This window comes from Rhinatrema bivittatum, chromosome 19 (assembly GCF_901001135.1).
Source record: "Rhinatrema bivittatum chromosome 19, aRhiBiv1.1, whole genome shotgun sequence".
Classification (NCBI taxonomy): domain Eukaryota; kingdom Metazoa; phylum Chordata; class Amphibia; order Gymnophiona; family Rhinatrematidae; genus Rhinatrema; species Rhinatrema bivittatum.
Window position 1 is genome coordinate 41,799,320 of NC_042633.1, and position 24,111 is coordinate 41,823,430.

General features: G+C 48.3%; 2 protein-coding genes across 4 annotated transcripts; one reads left to right on the forward strand and one right to left on the reverse strand.

Moving 5' to 3' along the window:
• Nucleotides 1–1,165: 1,165 nt before the first annotated feature.
• Nucleotides 1,166–12,607, forward strand: LOC115080668 (glutaryl-CoA dehydrogenase, mitochondrial-like). The gene is made up of 11 exons (XM_029585017.1): nt 1,166–1,361; nt 3,550–3,662; nt 4,464–4,607; nt 4,735–4,797; nt 5,580–5,750; nt 7,166–7,295; nt 7,459–7,675; nt 8,691–8,794; nt 9,184–9,309; nt 9,878–10,038; nt 11,556–12,607. Exons 2-11 carry the CDS (start codon nt 3,560–3,562, stop codon nt 11,627–11,629), a joined length of 1,293 nt encoding a protein of 430 aa, XP_029440877.1. The 5' UTR covers nt 1,166–1,361; nt 3,550–3,559; the 3' UTR covers nt 11,630–12,607.
• A 249-nt stretch (nt 12,608–12,856) lies between these two features.
• Nucleotides 12,857–21,016, reverse strand: LOC115080669 (synaptonemal complex central element protein 2-like). 3 transcript variants are annotated; one of them, XM_029585021.1, is made up of 4 exons: nt 20,968–21,016; nt 18,563–18,675; nt 13,889–14,099; nt 12,857–13,106 (listed from the first exon to the last, which is right to left on the reverse strand). In XM_029585021.1, exons 2-4 carry the CDS (start codon nt 18,667–18,669, stop codon nt 12,912–12,914), a joined length of 513 nt encoding a protein of 170 aa, XP_029440881.1. In that variant the 5' UTR covers nt 18,670–18,675; nt 20,968–21,016; the 3' UTR covers nt 12,857–12,911. The 3 variants fall into 3 exon arrangements, with proteins under 3 accessions (XP_029440881.1, XP_029440880.1, XP_029440878.1); XM_029585020.1 differs by lacking the exon at nt 20,968–21,016 and adding an exon at nt 20,756–20,861; XM_029585018.1 differs by lacking the exon at nt 20,968–21,016 and adding an exon at nt 20,442–20,540.
• Between the last annotated feature and the right edge of the window lie 3,095 nt (nt 21,017–24,111).

The following is a 24,111-nucleotide window of genomic DNA, read 5'->3' on the forward strand; positions in this document are numbered from 1 at the left end:
CTGGAGTTGTTTCTGCTGGGTCATTGGCCCACTAGAAGCATGATGGGCCGTAGGAAGTTGGCCGGTCATCTCCATGTGGCATGTTTGACAATCACCCATCATTGGAAATATACTCCTGATCTGGGAGAGTGGAAAAGGAGGCTGAGCTAGCTGTCCTGGAAAAACCAATGCTGCGAGACCAGATGGGACAGATATGAAGAGGTGTGGGGGTCCCTATTGGACATGGCGGACTGCAGATTTGAGCGCTTAAAAGAGGGGGGCAATAAATTTTGGGAAGGTTAAGGCATGGGGTGAACGGTCCTAGTGCCTCAGATAGCAGGGGGGATAGTCCCCTTGGGACCTGCCAACCCCCTGGGAGGCTCCAAAGGTTTGTGGAGAAGTAGGTGGCACCTCAGGGTTTAGGACAGAATCCACCAAAACTTCTCTCTCCATCTGCTGGAGGGGAGGCAAAACCCAGGAGTCTGGACTGATCCAGGTAGGTACAGGGAAGGAGGATATAACATTTTAAAATGGCAAAACGGGATGCTCGAGCTATTGTCTAAAGTGTGGGTTGTGCCGTGTTCATTGCTGTTACTTGTTGCTTGATTATGTTATGATGTTTAAAGAAAATTGAAAAATAAAAAGTTATTACAAAAACAAAACAGGGAATTCCTCACTTCCCCAGGACAACCGAACAGGCTGATCCGGTCCTGGTTTCGCCCCAATGCACGCGTGGATTTGTAAATCTGAGTTTCCAAAAGATGCCACCCTCCTCGCATCCACCTTTAAAAGCAAACGAAGCGATGCAAATCCCTAAGTGCACAGAAGCGAGATCCGGAGCGGATTAGCCGAGGCCCGGCTCTGGTGCAAGCGAACATTCTGGCAGTAGGAAAGGAGAAGAAAGTGGCGAAGCCTCGCACAGGGAGACCCTTGGCCTCTGCCTCCGTCACAGTTTGTCGAACGTGTTCACGAGCTCGGGGGGGGACGCAGCCAATCAACTCGCAGGACCCTGAGCGAGCGGGGCGGACATGTTGAGCGGGGCGGAAGTGGGAGGGTGGCTAAGGGCAGGAGCATGCATCGGGCACGTTTTAAATAGGAGCAGACTAGAAACAAAGGCGCTGTAGTTGGGTGCCTTTTTTTATGGTTTCTTCTTCCCCAGGCTAAGTACTTCAGAATAGTCAGTAGGGTGACTCCGGGCGCACTTCCCTGGCAAAACCAAACAAAACCAGCCTGCATGTGCCACTCTCAAGATGGCGTCGGCAGGCAGCCACTGGGTGAGGCAAGGTGAGGGGGCACCCGGGCAGAGTTCAGAGTTGAGTAACAGCGGAGCAGCAGCTGAGAGGCTCTTCCGAGGAGGTCCTGCAACCTTAGCACTGAGGGAGGTTTGTTAACTTTTTTTGGGGGGATCTCTATCTCCATCTCTATCTCTGTTCTTCACCCCATTCCTTGCATGCAAAACTGCAGGGATTTCCCCGGATCGCTCAATGTTTTGCGAGCCACGCCGGCCGCACGCGTTTCCCTGTTTATAAACCCCTGCGTATTCCAGCGTCTAACTCTATAGATCTCAGTGGCAGTAGAGGGGAAGGAGGGCGGATTTGTCATAATCCCCGAATTAAAGATAGAGAGAAGAAACCTTACATTTCCGCTAAGATCAAATAAGCTTTCAAGCTGGGACACCCTAAGATTTAATGCCAATCAAAGCTCTCTAGCCTGCAGTCAATGTGCAAGCTCAGAGGGAGGAGTGACCCCTAACACCATGCTGGGACACTGGGTCAGAGGGAGGAGTGACCCCTAACACCATGCTGGGACACTGGATCAGAGGGGAGAGTGACCCCTAACACCATGCTGAGACACTGGGTCAGAGGGAGGAGTGACCCCTAACACCATGCTGGGACACTGGGTCAGAGGGGAGAGGGTCCCCTAACACCATGCTGGGACACTGGGTCAGAGGGGAGAGTGACCCCTAACACCATGCTGGGACACTGGATCAGAGGGGAGAGTGACCCCTAACACCATGCTGAGACACTGGGTCAGAGGGAGGAGTGACCCCTAACACCATGCTGGGACACTGGGTCAGAGGGGAGAGGGTCCCCTAACACCATGCTGGGACACTGGATCAGAGGGGAGAGTGACCCCTAATACCATGCTGGGACACTGGATCAGAGGGGAGAGCGGCCCCCTAATACCATGCTGGGACACTGGATCAGAGGGAGGAGTGACCCCTAACACCATGCTGGGACACTGGGTCAGAGGGGAGAGTGACCCCTAATACCATGCTGGGACACTGGATCAGAGGGGAGAGTGACCTCTAACACCATGCTGGGACACTGGGTCAGAGGGGAGAGTGACCCCTAACACCATGCTGGGACACTGGATCAGAGGGGAGAGTGACCCCTAACACCATGCTGGGACACTGGATCAGAGGGGAGAGTGACCCCTAACACCATGCTGGGACACTGGGTCAGAGGGGAGAGTGACCCCTAACACCATGCTGGGACACTGGATCAGAGGGGAGAGTGACCCCTAATACCATGCTGGGACACTGGATCAGAGGGGAGAGCGGCCCCCTAATACCATGCTGGGACACTGGGTCAGAGGGGAGAGTGACCCCTAATACCATGCTGGGACACTGGATCAGAGGGGAGAGTGTCCCCTAACACCATGCTGGGACACTGGGTCAGAGGGGGGAGTGACCCCTAACACCATGCTGGGACACTGGGTCAGAGGGACGAGTGACCCCTAACACCATGCTGGGACACTGGGTCAGAGGGGAGAGTGACCCCTAACACCATGCTGGGACACTGGGTCAGAGGGACGAGTGACCCCTAACACCATGCTGGGACACTGGATCAGAGGGGAGAGTGTCCCCTAACACCATGCTGGGACACTGGGTCAGAGGGAGGAGTGACCCCTAACACCATGCTGGGACACTGGGTCAGAGGGACGAGTGACCCCTAACACCATGCTGGGACACTGGGTCAGAGGGACGAGTGACCCCTAACACCATGCTGGGACACTGGGTCAGAGGGGAGAGTGACCCCTAACACCATGCTGGGACACTGGGTCAGAGGGGGGAGTGACCCCTAACACCATGCTGGGACACTGGGTCAGAGGGGAGAGTGACCCCTAACACCATGCTGGGACACTGGGTCAGAGGGGAGAGTGACCCCTAACACCATGCTGGGCATTTGGATCAGTACTGGCTCATAGGATACAGGGACCCTAATACTGTTTTGGGGCTTTTAGTATTGAGGTAGTAGTTAGTGCACTAAATCAGATCTGACGTCTTAGCACAGTGGGGCCCGTGAGCTAGCTCTGATATAAATCTGAATAAAATGGTACATGCAGTTAAGTAGTTAGTTGGACTTTGGAGAGTCAGCTGGCCATAAAGTTACTCTTTCAGTGAGAGTCGTGCGATGCTGCTCTGTGAGCGTTTGTTTGTAGAAATGGAGTGGAGGTGCGTCAAGCCTCCCTGAGCGTTATCTTCCCCTGCTCAGTGGGCTGGTTTCTCGCGTCCCTCGCTCTGCTTTGAGGCGTTAACGCTGCCTTCTCCGACTGTTTCCCCACTAGGAAGGTAACCATGATGTCCTTAAGAAGCGCGACCCTGAAACTCCTGGACTCTGCGAGTCGCGGAGCGGCAGTGAGTGCCGTCCGGACGCAGGGCACCTCCAGCGTGCGGAGAGGTCAGTGGCCAGGCACCACAACAAGAGACTATTTCTCTGACTTGAACTGCTTAAATATTTTTTTTGTAAAGCTTGAAGAGTCTGAGTTCTGGGTGGGGGGGCGGGAGGTCACTTTGAGCCAGGTCTGCTGCTCCCGCCGTGGCCCTGCTCTTGTCATGGTAGGCGGTGGCACTACACGTCCCAGAATGCTCAGAGGCAGGCTGCGGGCGTCCCTGGTCTTAGGAAGCAGCCTGGCGCTGCGTCCCTTTTGCCTCCCACCCGGCACACTTAGCCTCACGCTTTGCGCAGCAGTCGGATCCTTTCGTGGATAAGTTTTGTCACCTGCATTCAGTCTGCGATACTGCAGCCCCCGTTCCACCTAATCTTATCTGCGTGGCAGGAGTTGGTTTGTTAATTCATATCTCGTTTTGGAAAATGTGAAAGGGGGATGACGGCGCCCTGCAAAATGTTAAGGCGTCATGGAGGTTCTCTCACAGTTGAAGCACGCGGTCAGTTATTGCATTTGCAAAGGAGAGGTTGGGATTTGGAGGGGCGAGGCAGGAAAAGAGGAGGTGGGAGGTGTCGTGGACATCATCGTTGAAGCCTCCTGACGGCTGTAGAAGAAAGCAGTGCTGGGAGGGTTTCTTGCAAAGTCCTTTTTCCTCCTAGCTGAGGGTTTAGCATCCCTTATGAGGATTATTCAGAGGTGTGTGCTTGGTATCGCAGACGGGTGCAAGACACAGAGTGGTACCACGCAGTAAAAAGGAAGCAGGAAGACCATCGGAGCATTGACACAGTTTTTTTTTTCTCTCTCTCCCCCAGCCCCCCGCCTACAGTTTGACTGGCGGGATCCTTTCGCACTGGACAGCCAGCTGACAGAGGAGGAGCTCATGGTCCGAGACTCGTTCCACGCCTACTGCCAGGAGAAACTGATGCCTCGCATCCTGACGGCCAATCGCACTGAAGGTACTGCGCTGCTAGTGCCGCCGGCGGGCCAGGTGCCCCTCGAGGGCACGTGTCGGTCACAGGACACACGGAGCAATACATGCTATATATATATATATATAATATAATTGCTATCTTTTGCTTGCAGCGTTTGACCAAAATATTTTATTGGAGCTGGGCGAGCTGGGCGTGCTAGGATCAACCATCAAAGGTAATTCTGGAGATGGGTTGGCAGAAGCATATTCGGGTGCTTGCATGAAAGTCGAGTATGTGTTCTCGCTGTGTTCCATCCACTGACGGGGTCACTGGCTAAGAGCGATCCCGTTAGCTCGTGTGTGCGTGTGGCATGAACCCCTGCCCCCTCGATCTGCTTCCTGCGCACTGCCGGTGGGCTGTGAAACCACGGCTGTGCGCTCTTTCTGGAGAAAGAGAGGACATCGTTTGTGCACGTTACTGTGGCTTTCCTTCCAATCCACTGCCGGCACTTTGTGGCCCCCCCTTCGTGAGAATCCTAAGCGGAAGAAATTTTGTTTATGATGGAATTTTAGGGCCTGCGCTTCCGGGATTCTTTGTAAGTGCAAGCGATGCGTTTATAGAGGCAGTGGGGATTCTGGGGGGAAAAAAAGAGCTTTTTATCAGCGTGGCTTAAAAAAAATATATTTTTTTTTAATTGAGTAAATTCTTTCTCGAATTTCAAACGTAACATTTAATGCCCTGCTCTTCCCTTTGTTGCTGATGGGTGATATGAGTGCTGGCAGAGTAGCGCTTGCGTTATGTTTGTGCTTTCAGAATGGATCGACATCTCCGGCCTCTTAAGACGCTATCAAAACGATGACTATGTTTGGATCTCGCTTTTTTTTCAGAAGTTTGCCCATTTTCATTGGCAGGTTTGTTGGGTTGATGACCATCCTCTCGCCCGACTTCCTTTGCCTTGTGATGTAGGGTTTTTTTTGTTTTTTTTTTGTATGACCCTCTTATTCTGCTCTCTGAAAGGTTATGGCTGTGCCGGTACATCTTACGTGACCTATGGACTGCTAGCCCGGGAGATCGAGAGAGTAGACAGCAGTTACAGGTCAGTGATGAGCGTCCAGTCCTCCCTGGTCATGCACCCGATCAACGCCTACGGAACGGAGCAGCAGAAGCACAAATACCTCCCAAGACTGGGTGAGTGCGAGGCTCGGGGAAAGGAGGGCATGATGAGACCTGTGCTCTGATGGCCTCGCGCTGGCAAGAGGGGGCAGAGCCGGGTCCCTGAGAGCACAGCCCAAGTGGAAAGAAGCAAAGCAGGAGGCCATTCGTGAAGGCTCCCTGCTCAGCACCAGGTGGGAGACAGGAAGGGGAGAGGTCATCCTTGATGGTTGCCTGATGAGAGCTGAGAGGGAATATATTTATAAATAACTTGGAAAGGAGGTGATCAAATTTGCAGATGACACAAAGTTATTCAAACATAACAAGAGGATTATAAGAAATTGCAAGAGGACCTTGCAAAGCTGGGAGACGGGGCATGCAAATGGCAAATGAAATTTAATGTGCACAAGTGCAAAGTGATGCATTTAGGGAAGAGTAACCTCAGTTATAGCTACGCAATGCGAGGTTCCACATTAGGAGACACCACTCAGGAAAAGGATCTGGAAGTTATCATTGATAATACATTGAAATCTTCTGCTCGGTGTGCAGCAGCAGCCAAGAAAGCAAACCGAATGCTGGGGATTATTAGGAAAGGAATGGAGAATAAAACAGAGAATATCACACTGTCTCTGTATCCCTCCATGGTGCAACCTCATCCTGAGTACTGTGTGCAGTTCTGGTCACCGCATCTCAAGGAAGATAGAGCAGAATTAGAAAAGGTACAGAGAAGGGCGACCAAAATGATAAAGGGGATGGAACAGCTCCCCTATGAGGAAAGGCTGAAGAGGTTAGGGCTGTTCAGCTTGGAGAAGAGACGGCTGAGGAGAGATATGATAGAGGTCTATTAAAAAAAAAAAAAAAAAAAGTGGAATGGAACAAAAAAAACATTAATCAGTTGTTTACTTTTTCAAAAAGTACAAAGACAGGGGACACAATGAAGTTACATTTCATTTAAAACTGATAAGACAAAATTTTTTTTTTTACTCAATGTATAATTAACTCTGAAATGTATTGCCCGAGGATGTGGTGAAAACTATTAGTGTAGTTGCGTTTTAAAAAAAACAAAAGGTTTGGACAAGTTCCTGGAGGAAAAGTCCATAAACCGTTATTAAGGTGGAGTTGCAGAAATGCACTCTTATCCCTGGGATAAGCAGCCTGGAATCTCTCTACCCCTTTGGGATCCTGCCAGGCACTTGTGAGCTGGATTGGCCTCTGCTGGAAACAGGATGCTGGTCTTGATGAACCCTTGGTCTGACCCAGCACGGCCTGTTCTTATGAAGGTGAAAAGCCGGTATCTTTTTATGATTCAAAAAACATTAAAACTAATGGTAAGCGTGCCAAAATACATTGACACACTCCACTTTTAGGCAAAAGGGATTTTTTTTTTTTTACTTTTTTTAGCGTTTGCTGAGACTCTGTACATTCATTTTCTCACTTTTTTTTCTTATCAGCTAAGGGAGAGTTGGTGGGCTGCTTTGGTCTGACAGAGCCGAACCATGGAAGTGACCCCGGGGGAATGGAGACGAGAGCCCACTTCAACCCAAGCAGCAAAACCTACACGCTCAATGGCTCCAAGACGTGGTGAGAGGGGAGGGCACGGTCACAAGCAGTTTGTCCTTTCGTTATTCTCCAGGCGTTGTTGTTCACATAATTATTTATTTATCTGCAGCAGGCCCTCCTCACTCACTGACTTTCCTTTTGCCCAGAGCATTTGCTTCTTTCTCTCCCCCCCCCATTGCCTCAGGATCACCAACTCTCCCATAGCGGACGTCTGTGTCGTGTGGGCGGTGTGCGAAGACGGGAAAGTGAGGGGGTTTATCCTGGAGAGGGGGATGAAGGGTCTCTCCACCCCGAAAATCGAAGGGAAGTTCTCACTGCGGGCCTCGGCGACGGGCATGATCCTGATGGAGGACGTGGAGGTGCCGGAGGAGAACCTGCTCCCGCACGTCTCGGGACTCGGAGTAAGGAAGCACGCGGGGGGACACACGTGTCTTTGGGAATTGCTTTTCCCCGCACGGATTTGTAGGAAGGCTTTGTGTGTGTGGGGGGGGGGCATGTTTGGGAGGGGGGGCAGGGAGGGTGCGGGCGCATGGGGGGGATGTAGGCCAGGGGGTATGTGGTGTGGAAGGGGGGGGTCTGTGTGTGTGTGGCTGGGGAGTGTGGGGGCGGAGGGTGTGGCAGGGGTATCTGAAGGATGGATGTGGGGGTTTTTTTTGGGAGGGGGGGTATATGTTCCTGGGTAGCGAATGGGGATGTGAGGGGTTGTGGGTGTTTGTTCAGGTTGTACGTGTTATTGGGAGTTGCATGAGTGTGTTGGGGGATGGATGTGTCGGCGTTTGGGTAGGTTTAAGCCTGGGGTAAGTGTGTGTGTGTGTGTGTACTTTTGCAAGCTCCATTTGATGCTATTCCTTGCTAGTTGTTTATTTTTCCTGTCTCTGAGTTGCTGTGTGTGTGCGGAGGGTAGGAATGGTCCGTTCTCACAGTTTCCCATAGAAAGGAAGAGGGATTTTTTTTTTTGGGGGGGGTGGGAGGGGGGTGTTCAGTTCCCTGAAAATCCTGGTCTGATGTTTCATTCTGCGCCTGACCTACTAAGGCTTTTCTCTCCTTCTGTGTCTATGGGGAAAATGCTTAGTAAATGAGGCCCTTAGTGAATTTCCATCCCTTTTTTTTTTTTATTGTGCTTGCAAACGGACATCGATCCCTCTTGAATAATTCTTTCCAGTGTTCCGTATGTTGGAAAGTGTAAAGAATTGCCGGCTGGCTTCTCGGAGAGGTTTCTCAATGTGACTTTCCAAGCACTAAAATGTGTGTTTAGAGGTGAAGGTTTGTGTCACAATTACTGCCTGTGTCCTTGTCCGCTTTTGTTGTGGCCGATCTGTACGACCACCTGTGTTGTTCACGATTCTTTTCCATTGGTTGTGCTTAATTAAATATGTGTGTGTGTGGGGGGGGGGGGGTTTCTTGCGTCCTCCACAGGGTCCATTTGGCTGTCTGAACAATGCACGCTATGGCATTGCCTGGGGGGCTCTCGGCGCTGCCGAGTTCTGTCTGCGGACGGCCAGGCAGTACAGCTTGGACAGGTGAGCTCTTCCTGACTGTAAACTCGCGGCTTTGGTGGCTCAGACATCCCGTGGCTCTCTCTTCTGTCTGCACAGAAGAAAGCTTACTGTTAACAAAATGTAAACTAAATCGTGGCACAGAAAATGTTTGTGATCCACCTGCAGTTTCACCATTTGGATGGTCTGTGGCAGTTTGACGGTTTTCCGGGGGGGGGGCAGTGTCTCCAGATGGGTTTGTTCTGCGCACACCTAGACAGGAATGAACCTCATTCGTGCGTCAGGAATAATCTCAGTATCTCGAATTTACTGCTGATGTCCTGCTTTAGTTCTGGGTAAATACAGGATCTTATTTTTGAGAGAGTGCATAATTTTTTGTTACGATCTCTGGCTTGTATTCGTTTGCTCTTCAGAATTCAGTTTGGCGTCCCTCTGGCCAGAAATCAGCTGATCCAGAAGAAGCTGGCGGACATGCTGACAGAAATCACCCTGGGGCTACAGGCCTGCCTGCGGTTGGGCCGCCTGAAGGATGAAGAAAAGTGTGTACTGATTTTTTGTTAAGGCATGTATAGATATTAGAGGCTGTGAAAAATATGATTACGTCACATGTCAGACGCAAGCTGTAACTTCTGTGTGCGGTGCAGTGTTTCAGACATGCGTTACTATTGTTAATCAAGCCCCCGTAGCCATCACTCCTCGATATAGTTAGAGAAGTGTGTAGGCTCAACTTTGTGTAATCATAATACTCGAAAGTCAGCTCCTGGTCAGAAGCGGAACAGAGTTTTCCGGGCCTGATGTTAGTATATGGGGAGTTTGTGGTGCAGGGTCCTATTCTCGCGATTTGTACATTGAAAATACAATTTGTGCTCAAATCATGTTGCATGGAATTAAAAAAAAAAAAAAAAAATTAAATCCCGTGAAATCTGAAGACTTGGGATCTAATCCTATTGCTGTGTGCGACCACCTTTGAGCCATCTAACCTGTCCTGCACGAAAGCTTAAGATCATAAGCTCTTCTGGGAAAGGACCATGCGGGTACGGCTCGTGCCGCTAGCATTTGAGAGTGGTGAAACCTGTTATCCTTATGATTGTTGATGCCTCCTCCCAGGGCCACCCCTGAGATGATCTCTATGCTGAAGCGGAACTCGTGCGGGAAGGCACTGGAAATAGCTCGTCAGGCCCGGGACATGCTAGGTGGCAATGGGATATCCGATGAGTACCATGTCATCAGGCACGTCATGAACTTGGAGGCTGTGAACACCTATGAAGGTAAGACCAAAGCTCAGCATCCACGGCAAACCTTGAGAGTAAGGAAGACAAAATCCCTAGTAATGCATGCTGAGAGGTTTATGGTGACATGATACAAAAAAAAAGAAATTGACTAATCCACTGATCATATGCGATCAAGAAGTGACAGAATAAGCTAGGGACCCAACTATGGTCCTCGAGGGCCACATATAGTTAGTAAGCTGCCTACAGATTTGCTGCTTTCTGGTTGCTTGCAGTATCTGTTTACAGAAATCCTAAACTAGGGGAACATCTCTAAAGTGCAATGCATATGTATTTTTAAATGTATCTTCCTTGCTTATTCCCAGGTTGTGCATTTAGCTTCTCCAATAAAAGGGGGGCACCCTTTTTTTTTTTATTTTTTTAAACATCTTTTATCTGTGAATCTTCAAGTAATGTTGAAAGAGAAACTTGCAGAGTTTCCCTCTTCAAAATCTGTAAAACAGTATGGGTGCTTTTTCCCGTCAAGGTTAGGTGGGAGGAAGGCTATAGTTTTCATCCAATCATTGTACTGCCTAGTTATCTCGGTAAAATGGCTTTGAAAATTGTCTTCTCCTTGTTTAACTTTTCCTCATACTGCTCTCTATGTTCTGAGAGCTTAGAAAAACCGGTCAACCACTATAAATCACAGATCAAAACCTGTACCTATTTCCCCTCAGATGATAAAAACCTTGCTGTCACACTAAACCGTACTCTATGTTTACGAATGCAAGTAAAGTTGTAGTGAAAGGGGCATCCTTTAAACAGTGGATGCTGCGAAATCTTAAACCTTTTCTATCTAAATATGATTTCCAGGCGCTGAGATTATTGTAACTTGATAGGTATCACAATGCCAAAAGCCATCTTTGAGGGCTCTTCAGGTGGCACAACACTCCGTGGCCCGTTTTACTAACAGATACAAAGTGGAATTGGCACACTACACCAAATATTACACTCTCGCCATTGGCGACCGATACAGCAGAGAACTGAATTTAAGATACTGAATGCTCATCCGTGAGGCTTTAAGCCAACATGTATTAGTACATTTACAGACCCTCACGAGCATTTAGATCAAGTGGCTGCGGTCTCCTGGATGTTCTCTCGCCCAGGCGGATGTGCCTTGGTGAAACACGTGAGCACGCTTTTCAGCTGCAGGCCCGGTTTTGTGGCATTCACTCCCAAACGAGGGATCTTGTACGTTTAGGGACTTGCTAAAGACCCATCTGTTCAAACAAGCATTTGGCATCGTTAACTATTCAGCTAATAATTGCAACACATTTTTGTAAATAATTACTAAAATAAATGCTAAAAGCTGACTTTAAATAATAGCGGGCAGACAGCTAGCTTTTGCTTTGTTTCATTATAGTATATGTTGGTCTCTATGTGTTTGCCAATGTCTCACCAAGCATCCTCAGAGTTACACATTCTTTAAATAAAAAATTGGTAGCAACCTTTAGAAGGCCGAGAGAAACTGCAGAAATACACAAGCCTTAATCTTTTTTCCATTGTCCTCTGCTTAGGTACTCACGATATTCATGCCCTAATTCTGGGGAAAGCTATCACAGGACTTCAGGCATTCACCGTTGGTAACTAAAGATTGTGTTTGTACGGTGGACAACCAGTCTTTTAAAAAGAGTGAAAACTCTCTACTTGGAAACCATCCAGGAAGTGCTGACGGTTATTACACAAAGACTGCATCAGATTTAGATGAACTAGCACATTTCTACACCGTGGACATGGAGCAGACCTCTTTAAAGACACTCGCTGCGGTACCTAGAGAAGGCTCCTGGCTCGTATTCATACACGCGCCACAGCTGTTGTTTCTTTTTGTCGGAAGAGGTTAGAATAAAAAAGGTTTTAACCACTGCAACAAAAGAAAAAAAAAGGTAATTTGTTTGAATATTTGTGGAGAATATAATAAGGGAAACTTGAGCAGGATTTTAATACATGCAATAGGTGTTGAAACTGATTTGAATTGTGCCCTGAGCAGTAGCGATTGCAGTTGTGTTATTACCTATGTGATTATTCTGATCAGACTGTATGCTCATATCATCCATCTGTGTGTCCTAATTTCTAGCTGGTCTCTCTGAATTTGGTTTTAAGGGACTTATTGCCTTTTTAATTACTGTGTCTTTCGGCCAGGCGGCCCATGCATTTTCCCCACAGAAACAAAGTGAAGAGATGCCCCGAGCACACCTGTCCCTCTGTGCTACAGCTCTGTAAACAGAAATCCAAAACGTGACTAGATAAAGTCATTGTTTTGGCTGATTTCAGGTAACCTGAAGGTTCATGTATTACCTGGTGGCTATTAAAAAAAATAATAATAATAAAAATCTGTGCTGGAGAGAACTTTGGAAAAACCTATTTTTAAAATGTAGGTTAGAGATCCCTCTCTGCTGTGTCTGCTTATCCTAAGAACATGTTCATTGAAGTTGGGTCGTGGACTGAAGGTAGTTTTAGCTGTTTCTAAGAGTGCCCTGCGAAGGTGCCTTTTCTTCATCACTTGTAATGACGCACAAAGCCCCGGCAACCCTTCACGTACAGTTTGCAATAAAACCAGATGCTGAAGAGGCTCAGTGAATGTAGAGATGTTTATTGCTTGAACAGCAGCTAAAATGACACTCCAAACTGTGCTTCACTAAGGTAAGAAATCTAAACATCGCAGAAACTTTAAACACACTTTTAAATATGGGAGGTGAATGAGCCTAGGGTGAGGGTGCATGGAAAACGTGCTTGAGCCCGTCCAAAGTGACAAATGCTGTCAGAATAGCCGCAAGGCTTGTGATGAAGCACAAGTAGGCAGAATCCAGAACAGGGCCCGTTCTCCGTCCACCCCCGCCCCTTGGCTCACTCCCCCCTTTTCAGCCCGCGCTCCCTCAGACTTCAGGCTGCACGCACAGGTCCTTGTACACCGTGGCGACGGTCTGGCAGACTTGCTTGAGCTCTGCTTCCAGCTGACTGATCCTCTCGATGATCTCCATGAACTCTTGCAGCTTGTCCTGCAGCAGCCGGTTATGGTGGTCGTAGACCTGATACATCTGTTCCTCCAGGGTGTGCGAGAAATTCGAAACCTTTCAGAACAGTAGGGCAGAAATATTCATATTTAAGGATTAGGAACCAGCTTTCACTCGGTGAGGATGACAAAAGTGCAGTGACTTTTTTTTTTTTTAATTGAAGGGATGTTATTGTAGCATCCGTCAGAAAAATAAAACCATTTTTATTTTGGTTCCCCGGCCTGACGCTGGTAGAACCAAGTATAGATTGATTTATTTTTCACTTTTCCAGCACTTCAAAGTGGATTACATTCAGATAATATAGATATTTCCCTGTCCCCAGAAGGCTTACAACCTAAACTTGTACCTGAGGCAATGGAGGGTGAAGTGACTTACCCAAGGTCCCCAGGAGCAGCTGTGGGATTTGAACCCTGGTTTCCCTGCTTCGCAGACTATTGCTCTAACCATGTGGCACTGGTTCAAGGGCCCACCCATTAAACTTCAAATATAACAGAAGGAAGCAAAAGCAAGGTTTTTGAAAGATCCTTTATTTAACTAGCTGCCCTAAACGGTTTTCTAATTGATTACTTCAGATGCAAAGTTATATACCCCATCATTCAAAGAGTAACAGAACCTCACCGATTAAAGCTAAACATCTATTTAGGGTTTGCATAGTTTCCTGGAGGAAAAGTCTATAAACCACTATTAGCCGTGTAGACTTGGGCAAAGCCATTGCTTATCCCTGCTTATGAACAAGAAGAATTGGAGCTATTCTTTGGGATCCCACTGAGACAGGGTACTGAGCTTGATAAGATCTTTGATCTGACCCAGTATGGCACTTATGCTCATCCCTCTCTTACCTTCACCATTAAGCTTTCCTTTAAGTTACTCAGCAGAGTCTGGTCTTCCTTCCTCTTCTCGTTAACCTTATCAATTAGCTCTTGTGCTCGATTTTGCAAGGCCTGGAGGTTTGAATCCAGCAGCGCGAAATAGTTTTCCGACTTGCCGTCCAACGGTGCCATGTCCACATCTGCACAGGAGGTTCCAAGCGAAGAGCTGGACAGATTGTTTCTGCATGGAATAGTAATTGGCAGCTGGTAAAAGAAAGACAGTGCTAAACAATGCACAGCACCGTCCCTGGGTACAGCGTGGGAGAAGCACAGATCCGCAAGTAACACCTGAGAGAGCAAACTCCTTCATGCCCGTATGTGCTACTTAACCACTCCAACTGGGTGCTCCTAACTTTTCTCTTTGGAAGATTTCATGCAGTTACCTACAAGGGCTAATCCTGCAGAAGTATGAAATCTCACATCAGTTTCCCCGAGGGGCAATTTTCCTATCTGCAAACAGTGACGGTGATGCCAACCACCTCTTTCACCCATGGCCTTTGCAGCAGTTTTTCAAAGGGAAAAGACTAGCATACGCTGCCTTTGAAAACTCTCTCTGAAAAAAGTACCTGAAAAGATCTGCACCTGCTTTTTCTACAGGTAGGGGCCTTGGTTTCCAGTTTTTATTTTCCCTAGGAATTTTTTCAGAGTTTATTAGAGCCAAGAAAAATAGGAGGTGAAAAAAAGATGATTTTCTGCTGCTTGTGTTGTTTATTATAAACACTGATAAAGTCCCTCCCAGGGAAAACTGAAACTGAAGATGCTTAGAAATAATAGGCCCTGGTAGAGAACTGGAGAAAAAAAAAAAAAAGATTCCTTGACTTTCTCAAATTGATTCAATAGAACATGGTTTCTGCTAGAGATGAGAACAGATAAATATGTATGGACTGTTGCAAAGTAAATGGTACATACCGTGCATAATGTGGAATTTAAACTTACCTGTTCAGTTCCTTTCCTTTGGTCCTGCCAAAACATGCCTTCATGGTGACTTGGATGACTTTGTTCACTGTCCAAGGCTTCAACGCCACCCTGAGTTCCAAGAGATTGATGTGGAGCGCAGTCCGGTAATCTTCAGTAGACATACAATTGAGGTGCCCCCCCCCCCCCCCACTCCTTGAAGCGATGCATTCATCGTGAGAATGAGGTGCAGGTTTGCCGTCTGAATGCTCCTGCCAGCATTGACGGTTCCTGTTGTTCATCCTGTCCGTCTTCTGGCAGGGAGTGAAAACCCAGGAGTCTGGACTGATCTGGGTGTGGACAGGGACTATGATGTTGTGGCGAGGATCTGGTGGGGACAGTGGCGGATGAGTATAAAAATTGAGGAAGTTTTCCTTTTGAAATGACACTAGGGATCCACTTCTCCAAAGTAAACTGTGTCTAAGCATTGTGAAAATAATATAGGTGTCCTCACACGGGCAAAGGCAGGTGTAGGTTTTCTGGAATGAGGTAATTGTCACAACCCCTAAAGGGAAAAGATAGCAAGCTGCTGTAGATGCCACTGAAGTGTTCTGTCCCTGCTCCTATGGGTTGTGGATTGCATGTTCTAAATTGAGGAGGCTTGTGGCTGGTGAAGTTGTTGAATCACTATTGGACTCTGTCTATAATTGTAATAAGGGGCAGATGATTTGGGAATGATGATATGGTTTATGATGGAAGGCATAAAAAGTGAAGTGGTGGCGAGAGGCTTGATAAAGCTGAGGCACCGAAAAGGGATTGCAGAGCTGAATTCTGTTCTTTGAGATGTTCAACGGCCTCTCTAACTTTTATGCCAGCAGGTTCTTGCCCGTACAGGGTGTATCTACCAATTTTTTTATGCACATCTTCACGAAGGCCAGACCCTTTAAACCAAGCCAAACGTCTGGTCAAGATACCTGTCGTGGAAGCGTGAGAAGCAGTATTGAAGATGTCTTAGGTAGATCTGGTCAGGTGTTTGGTACAGGTCCTGGCATCATTGATTACTTGCTGCACCTCCTAATTGGACATTAGACTAGAGGTGATGGCCTCCAGTCACTGGATGGTGTTATACATAAATTGTGCAAGCTGCAATGGGCGATAGGAGATTGGCAGATTAAAATATTTTCTTGTCTGGTTGCTGAGCAGGATGTAAGTATGGTGGAGAATCACAAGGGCTAATAATTTGGCTTCCACTATGAGACGTATCGGAAAGGGCATGAGCCATGGAGGTCCAAAGAGTTTGAGACCACCTTGTCATTGTCTTCAGTGCCAAGGTGTGAAGCTCTCTGTGGGGAAATGCCCATCAGCGCCAAGCACAAACCTTCCTTTGGTGCTGAGCAGTCTATGCCCTGGGAAGCTTTGTTGGGGTGGTGCATTCGTGCCATGGTCTCAGTGCAGTAAGTCTTCAGCGTCGGCAGCTTGGCACTATACTTCGGCAAGACTGGCTCGCTTTTATCGCCATCCCCAAGCTGATGAGGAAATGCTGCTTCATTCTGCATGGCCTATGCGATAGATTATAGGGAATAGGACAGGTGGTTGCTTACCAGGAGAACTGCCCTTGCTACTCAAGTTATGGGACCTATGGAGCTTATGTAGTTAGTGAGAAAATGATGCTCACTTCTTTTTCTGCCCCGATTTCCCAGTGTTGGATTTCAGTCTCATATTTAAGCTTCAAATCCCACTAAAAGTGGCGTAAAGCTTCATTTATTTATTATATATTACATTCAGGTACTCTAGCTATTTGAGGCAATGGAGGGTAAAGTGACTTGCCCACGCTCACAAAGAGTGACAGTGGGACTTGAACCCTGGTCTCCCTGATCCATAGCCTGCTGCTCTAACCAGTAGGCAACTGCTCCACACCAAGGCCCAGCATTCCTGGAATCATGGCCATCTTTTTGTATCAGCGTTTGCAAAGATTGAAGGGGCATTGTTCTTTCCTGGAACTTTTCCCCTTTATAGAGATGTAATGGAAAGGAAATCCTGAAGAATTTCACTTAAATAGCGGTGGTTCTTTGGAGAGATGAAGTGACTCAACTATTCGCGTTGGCAGACAGAAGTCTGAAGGAGCTTGTGCGGCAGTGTTGGCGCGAAGGTACGCACATGCTCAGGAAAGCTGGAGAAGCCTGAGGTGGAGAGCCAGTGGCTGATTCGGTGCCGTTGGCTGACATTACCCAATCGTGTAGCGGTGTTATGCCGCTTGTCCACAGAAAAAGAGAAAAAAGAGCTAAAGGCAGCACCAGACTTGGATGGGAGGAGTGTGTTTTTTTTCCCCTCTGTCTCCATCTACTGAGAGGGGGGACATAATCCACTTGTGTGGACGAGTCTGACATGGACGATAAAGAATCTCCTTTATAGTGTTGGAGTTTATGAAATACTGTATCCAGAGAAACCTTCCGTATCTAGCATTTGCAATTTGAAAGTGACACAAGTTATCATGATTTTGAATCTTTGTAACTTTAAAAGAAAAATAAAACGAGATCTGTGGACATTTCATGATGCTTAGTTATTCTTTAGATACAGAAATGTGCACATTTATGACACATGTTATGCAAATTTCTGTGTCATAAATACTTTATTAAACATTAGAGATTTTTTTCTGTCTATAGGAAAATAGGCAAGAAATGCAATAAACTGTTACCCCACAGATACTACCAATGGTAAGACAGCTTTAAAAATCTTCAATGTCAGCCAATGCCAGAGCAACTTTAAAAATGCTCAATGCCGTCACAATGTGCTATGACTCCCTGCGATTACAACTGGTTCCTTCCTTCTTTTGGACTGGCTGAAAATTGTTTTTCATTATTTATGTTTTATTTGTTATGTTAGATTTTATTGCCGTTTATGTATAGAGAGGAATATAAATGCTTAAATAATAATACTGCAGACACTTAATCTATCAGTTAATAAGGATTTAATGGAAGAATTTACATGCAAAAAAAAAAATCCCAGACTTGTGACTTGCTCTCAGATTAACGCACTGTTTCACAGTGTTCCTCCTCAATGGCAGCTGCTATTATAGGCTCACCATGAGGCCCACACAGTGTGTTTATAAAGCAAGGCCAGTGCTGGTGCCTAGGGAGATTGCAGTTATAGCTTTTTTGACCGCATGCACATGTTTCAGTTACAATGGTCTCAAATTATATGAACCCTGGTTTATATAACATGTAACTAATATAAATTCAAAAAGACCTGTTATATGGATGTCAATGATGATTGAAAATCTGAGTGTACCTTCATACGATGCTGTACATGGTACGGCTATCGTGACTATAAGCCTATATCAGGGCTTTAAAAATCATTAGGTACCCCAGTGTGAGATGAAAACTCTTAAAAGTGTTCACTGTCCACTTTGGAATTATTACTTTGATGATAAGTGATTATCACAGCGGCATTTATGTTCTCATCAAAGTAATAATTCCAAAGTGGACAGTGAACACTTTAAGAGTTTTCATCTCACACTGGGGTACCTAATGATTTTTAAAGCCCTGATATAGGCTTATAGTCACGATAGCCGTACCATGTACAGCATCGTATGAAGGTACACTCAGATTTTCAATCATCATTGACATCTATATAACAGGTCTTTTTGAATTTATTCAGTTACAATGGTGACATGATTTTATAGCTTTTTTTTTTAATTAATTATCTAACGCTATAGAAAGAGGTCTACCCTTCACAAGGTGCAGTTCTTACCGGGATAGGGTCTCACTGGCAGATAACCCACTTCTTTCTGTTTTGGCAAAATGTGGGCTCCTTGTTTTGACCTCCTCATCCTTACTTTCAACTTCCTGGTGCGACATTGAAACCTTTAAATAAAAGATATCACACTTCCAGAAGGTTGGTTTTTGTTTTTTTTTTTTTACTTTAGAATGACATCAGCCACACTTGCCAAGCGTATCTACAAGGTTAATTAGCAACAATGCTGTCAAGGATATTTGAAGAATTAATTGCTATTGCAAGGTTAGCATTGCAACAGGATGTAAAAAAAGAATCCAAATGAACAAGTGAAGAACTCAGAGGTTGGGGGCAAGGATACAGAATCTATTACCTATAAGACTGGAGAAAGCAGGGATACAGAGCCTGTCGCCTCTAGGACTGGAGGGATCAGGGGATGTGAGCAGGGATACAGAGCCTGTCGCCTCTAGGACTGGAGGGATATGGGGATGTGAGCAGGGATACAGAGCCTGTCGCCTCTAGGACTGGAGGGATCAGGGGATGGGAGCAGGGATACGGAGCCTGTCGCCTCTAGGACTGGAGGGATCAGGGGATGGGAGCAGGGATACGGAGCCTGTCGCCTCTAGGACTGGAGGGATCAGGGGATGGGAGCAGGGATACAGAGCCTGTCGCCTCTAGGACTGGAGGGATCAGGGGATGGGAGCAGGGATACGGAGCCTGTCGCCTCTAGGACTGGAGGGATCAGGGGACGGGAGCAGGGATACGGAGCCTGTCGCCTCTAGGACTGGAGGGATCAGGGGACGGGAGCAGGGATACACGGAGCCTGTCACCTCTAGGACTGGAGGGATCAGGGGACGGGTGCAGGGATACGGAGCCTGTCACCTCTAGGACTGGAGGGATCAGGGGACGGGTGCAGGGATACGGAGCCTGTCGCCTCTAGGACTGGAGGGATCAGGGGACGGGTGCAGGGATACGGAGCCCGTCGCCTCTAGGACTGGAGGGATCAGGGGACGGGAGCAGGGATACGGAGCCCGTCGCCTCTAGGACTGGAGGGATCAGGGGACGGGAGCAGGGATACGGAGCCCGTCGCCTGTAGGACTGGAGGGATCAGGGGACGGGAGCAGGGATACGGAGCCCGTCGCCTGTAGGACTGGAGGGATCAGGGGACGGGAGCAGGGATACGGAGCCCGTCGCCTGTAGGACTGGAGGGATCAGGGGACGGGAGCAGGGATACGGAGCCCGTCGCCTGTAGGACTGGAGGGATCAGGGGACGGGAGCAGGGATACGGAGCCCGTCGCCTGTAGGACTGGAGGGATCAGGGGACGGGAGCAGGGATACGGAGCCCGTCGCCTGTAGGACTGGAGGGATCAGGGGACGGGAGCAGGGATACGGAGCCCGTCGCCTCTAGGACTGGAGAGCTCAGGGGATGGGCGCAGGGATCCTCATGGCGGATAATGTTGAAACGCCATGCACCCTTGTAAATGGCTATTTATGCAGGTAAAAGGGATATTTGAAAATTGCCTCTCCTGTATGCCTGTACAAGTAGATGTTCTGTTCCTCCATGTGTGCACTTTCACCTGCATTTTTCACAAGAGCTATTCCTGGGACAAGGTTAGTGAGGAAGGGACAACCATGTTGGTAGTTTTACATCTGCAGTAAAAGGGTGCAGATCTCTGGGGATCTTTCTTTCCCAGGCAATTGTGAAAGGTAAAATTCCCAAGGACCCTGCATGAAAGGGCGAGAGTTTTGGATATAGTGTATATATATAGCTATAGGATATAGCTATAGCCCCCCAAATCGTCTAATCTTTCATCAATGGGAAACTAAGGGCACCAAAGTAGTGAACAATTAATTGCATGGTGCTCCTTTTTTTTTTCTAATTTATTTTTGGACTGACCATGAACTTCCAAAGGAAGCAGATTAACACCTTCCCAGCTGCTGAACAGTCATGGTAGAAGGGTTTAAAACAAATAAATGACAGAAAAGTGATCTTTTTCACTGACAAGCAGGACAGCAACCTGAATACTAATAAATATATATATATATATATATATCCCAACTCTTCTCTTGCTGGGGGGGTGGCGAAAGGGCATCCTGCTGCTGTCTATAACGCTTCCCATTTTTGTCCTCCCAATTACTGTTGGACAAAAGAAATAATAATAATAATAAAGCAATCCGTTACCCCCCCTCCTCCCTCATCAGCTTTCTTACTCGGCTATAACTGTTTAATGTAATAGTGACAGAACAGATTATGCTTTATCTTTCCTCTTTCTTTTCCCTTTTTTTGAATTAAAGAGCGGGATAACGCGCGTGACAGAGGCTCGCGCCGCTCAACCGCCTCCTCCTTTCCCGCCTCGCGCCCTTCCCGCCCTTTCACGCTCGTTGGATGTTTTGGTTTTGGTTTTTTTTTCTTCCTTCCTTACCGGTTGCGCGCCCTGCCGACGGCGCACGCGCGCGGTACCCACCAGTCCCCTGCCAACCGCCTTCCCAGCCGGCACGTGCGGGCACCACCGCTCGCGCCTTTCCCGCCAAGCCAGGAGCCCTTATTTAAAACGTTGACAGAGGGCATATTTTACTTTACTTTTCTGATTTTTAACTGCAAGGGTGGGGGGGATGAGAGGAGCTTGGCAACATTTAAGATTTATTTACTTTTTTTATCCGGAAGGGGAGGGGAGAGGGGTGGAAGATGTTTTACTTTCAAATACATTGGGTGGAGAAGGAAGAAGATGTGGTGGCGGTGGTGGTTGAGCTTAGGGTGGGCAGGGAGAGTGCACCTTTTCAATTGCTCCTTTCTGCATTTCTCAGGAGCCTCCTCTGGTATTTCCAGCCCCCGCTCTCTCTGCATTTCTCAGGAGTCTCCTGTGGTATTTTCAGTCCCTGCCCTCTGCATTTCTCAGGAGTCTCCTCTGGTATTTCCAGCCCCTGCGCTCTCTGCATTTCTCAGGAGTCTCCTCTGGTATTTTCAGCCCCTGCGCTCTCTGCATTTCTCGGGAGTCTCCTCTGGTGTTTCCAGCCCCTGCGCTCTCTGCATTTCTCAGGAGTCTCCTCTGGTATTTCCAGCCCCCGCGCTCTCTCTGCATTTCTCAGGAGTCTCCTCTGGTATTTCCAGCCCCTGCGCTCTCTCTGCATTTCTCAGGAGTCTCCTCTGGTATTTCCAGCCCCCGCGCTCTCTGCATTTCTCAGGAGTCTCCTCTGGTATTTCCAGCCCCCGCGCTCTCTGCATTTCTCAGGAGTCTCCTCTGGTATTTCCAGCCCCCGCGCTCTCTGCATTTCTCAGGTGTCTCCTCTGGTGTTTTCAGCCCCTGCGCTCTCTGCATTTCTCGGGAGTCTCCTCTGGTGTTTCCAGCCCCTGCGCTCTCTGCATTTCTCAGGAGTCTCCTCTGGTATTTCCAGCCCCTGCGCTCTCTGCATTTCTCAGGAGTCTCCTCTGGTATTTTCAGCCCCCGCGCTCTCTGCGTTTCTCAGGAGCTTCCTCTGGTATTTCCAGCCCCCGCGCTCTCTGCATTTCTCGGGAGTCTCCTCTGGTATTTCCAGCCCCCGCGCTCTCTGCATTTCTCGGGAGTCTCCTCTGGTATTTTCAGTCCCTGCGCTCTCTGCATTTCTCAGGAGCCTCCTCTGATATTTCCAGCCCCTGCGCTCTCTGCATTTCTCAGGAGTCTCCTCTGGTATTTCCAGCCCCTGCGCTCTCTGCATTTCTCAGGAGTCTCCTCTGGTATTTTCAGCCCCCGCGCTCTCTGCGTTTCTCAGGAGCTTCCTCTGGTATTTCCAGCCCCCGCGCTCTCTGCATTTCTCGGGAGTCTCCTCTGGTATTTCCAGCCCCCGCGCTCTCTGCATTTCTCGGGAGTCTCCTCTGGTATTTTCAGTCCCTGCGCTCTCTGCATTTCTCAGGAGTCTCCTCTGGTATTTCCAGCCCCTGCGCTCTCTGCATTTCTCGGGAGTCTCCTCTGGTATTTTCAGTCCCTGCGCTCTCTGCATTTCTCAGGAGTCTCCTCTGGTATTTCCAGCCCCCGCGCTCTCTGCATTTCTCAGGAGTCTCCTCTGGTATTTTCAGCCCCCGCGCTCTCTGCGTTTCTCAGGAGCTTCCTCTGGTATTTCCAGCCCCCGCGCTCTCTGCATTTCTCAGGAGTCTCCTCTGGTATTTCCAGCCCCCGCGCTCTCTGCATTTCTCGGGAGTCTCCTCTGGTATTTTCAGTCCCTGCGCTCTCTGCATTTCTCAGGAGTCTCCTCTGGTATTTCCAGCCCCTGCGCTCTCTGCATTTCTCGGGAGTCTCCTCTGGTATTTTCAGTCCCTGCGCTCTCTGCATTTCTCAGGAGTCTCCTCTGGTATTTTCAGCCCCTGCGCTCTCTGCATTTCTCAGGAGTCTCCCCTGGTATTTCCAGCCCCTGTGTTCTCTGCATTTCTCGGGAGCCTCCTCTGATATTTCCAGCCCCTGCGCTCTCTGCATTTCTCAGGAGTCTCCTCTGGTATTTCCAGCCCCTGCGCTCTCTGCATTTCTCAGGAGTCTCCTCTGGTATTTCCAGCCCCTGCGCTCTCTGCATTTCTCAGGAGTCTGCTCTGGTATTTCCAGCCCCTGCGCTCTCTGCATTTCTCAGGAGTCTCCTCTGGTATTTCCAGCCCCTGCGCTCTCTGCATTTCTCAGGAGTCTCCTCTGGTATTTCCAGCCCCTGCGCTCTCTGCATTTCTCAGGAGTCTCCTCTGGTATTTCCAGCCCCTGCGCTCTCTGCATTTCTCAGGAGCCTCCTCTGATATTTCCAGGCCCTGCGCTCTCTGCATTTCTCAGGAGTCTCCTCTGGTATTTTTAGCCCCTGCGCTCTCTGCATTTCTCAGGAGCCTCCTCTGATATTTCCAGCCCCTGCGCTCTCTGCATTTCTCAGGAGTCTCCTCTGATATTTCCAGCCCCTGCGCTCTCTGCATTTCTCAGGAGTCTCCTCTGGTATTTCCAGGCCCTGCGCTCTCTGCATTTCTCAGGAGTCTCCTGTGGTATTTTCAGCCCCTGCCCTCTGCATTTCTCAGGAGTCTCCTCTGGTATTTCCAGTCCCTGCGCTCTCTGCATTTCTCAGGAGTCTCCTCTGGTATTTCCAGCCCCTGCGCTCTCTGCATTTCTTAGGAGCCTCCTCTGGTATTTCCAGCCCCTGCGCTCTCTGCATTACTCAGGAGTCTCCTCTGGTATTTTCAGCCCCTGCGCTCTCTGCATTTCTTAGGAGTCTCCTCTGGTATTTCCAGCCCCTGCGCTCTCTGCATTTCTCAGGAGTCTCCTCTGGTATTTTCAGCCCCTGCTCTCTCTGCGTTTCTCAGGAGTCTCCTCTGGTATTTTCAGCCCCTGCGCTCTGTGCATTTTGCTGGAGTCTCCTCTGGTATTTCCAGCCCCTGTGCTCTCTGCATTTTGCTGGAGCCTCCAGCATTTACAGCTTCTGCCTCGTGTATTTTATTGCAACCTCCATAGCAATCTTAGGGTCAGAAATAAAGAGATTGCTACTGGCGGGAGAAGTGGTTTGGGTACACAGAAAATACATTCTTTTCTCTTCTTGTTTTTTCTTGATAAACTCTGCAGGAAATGCTAATGAAT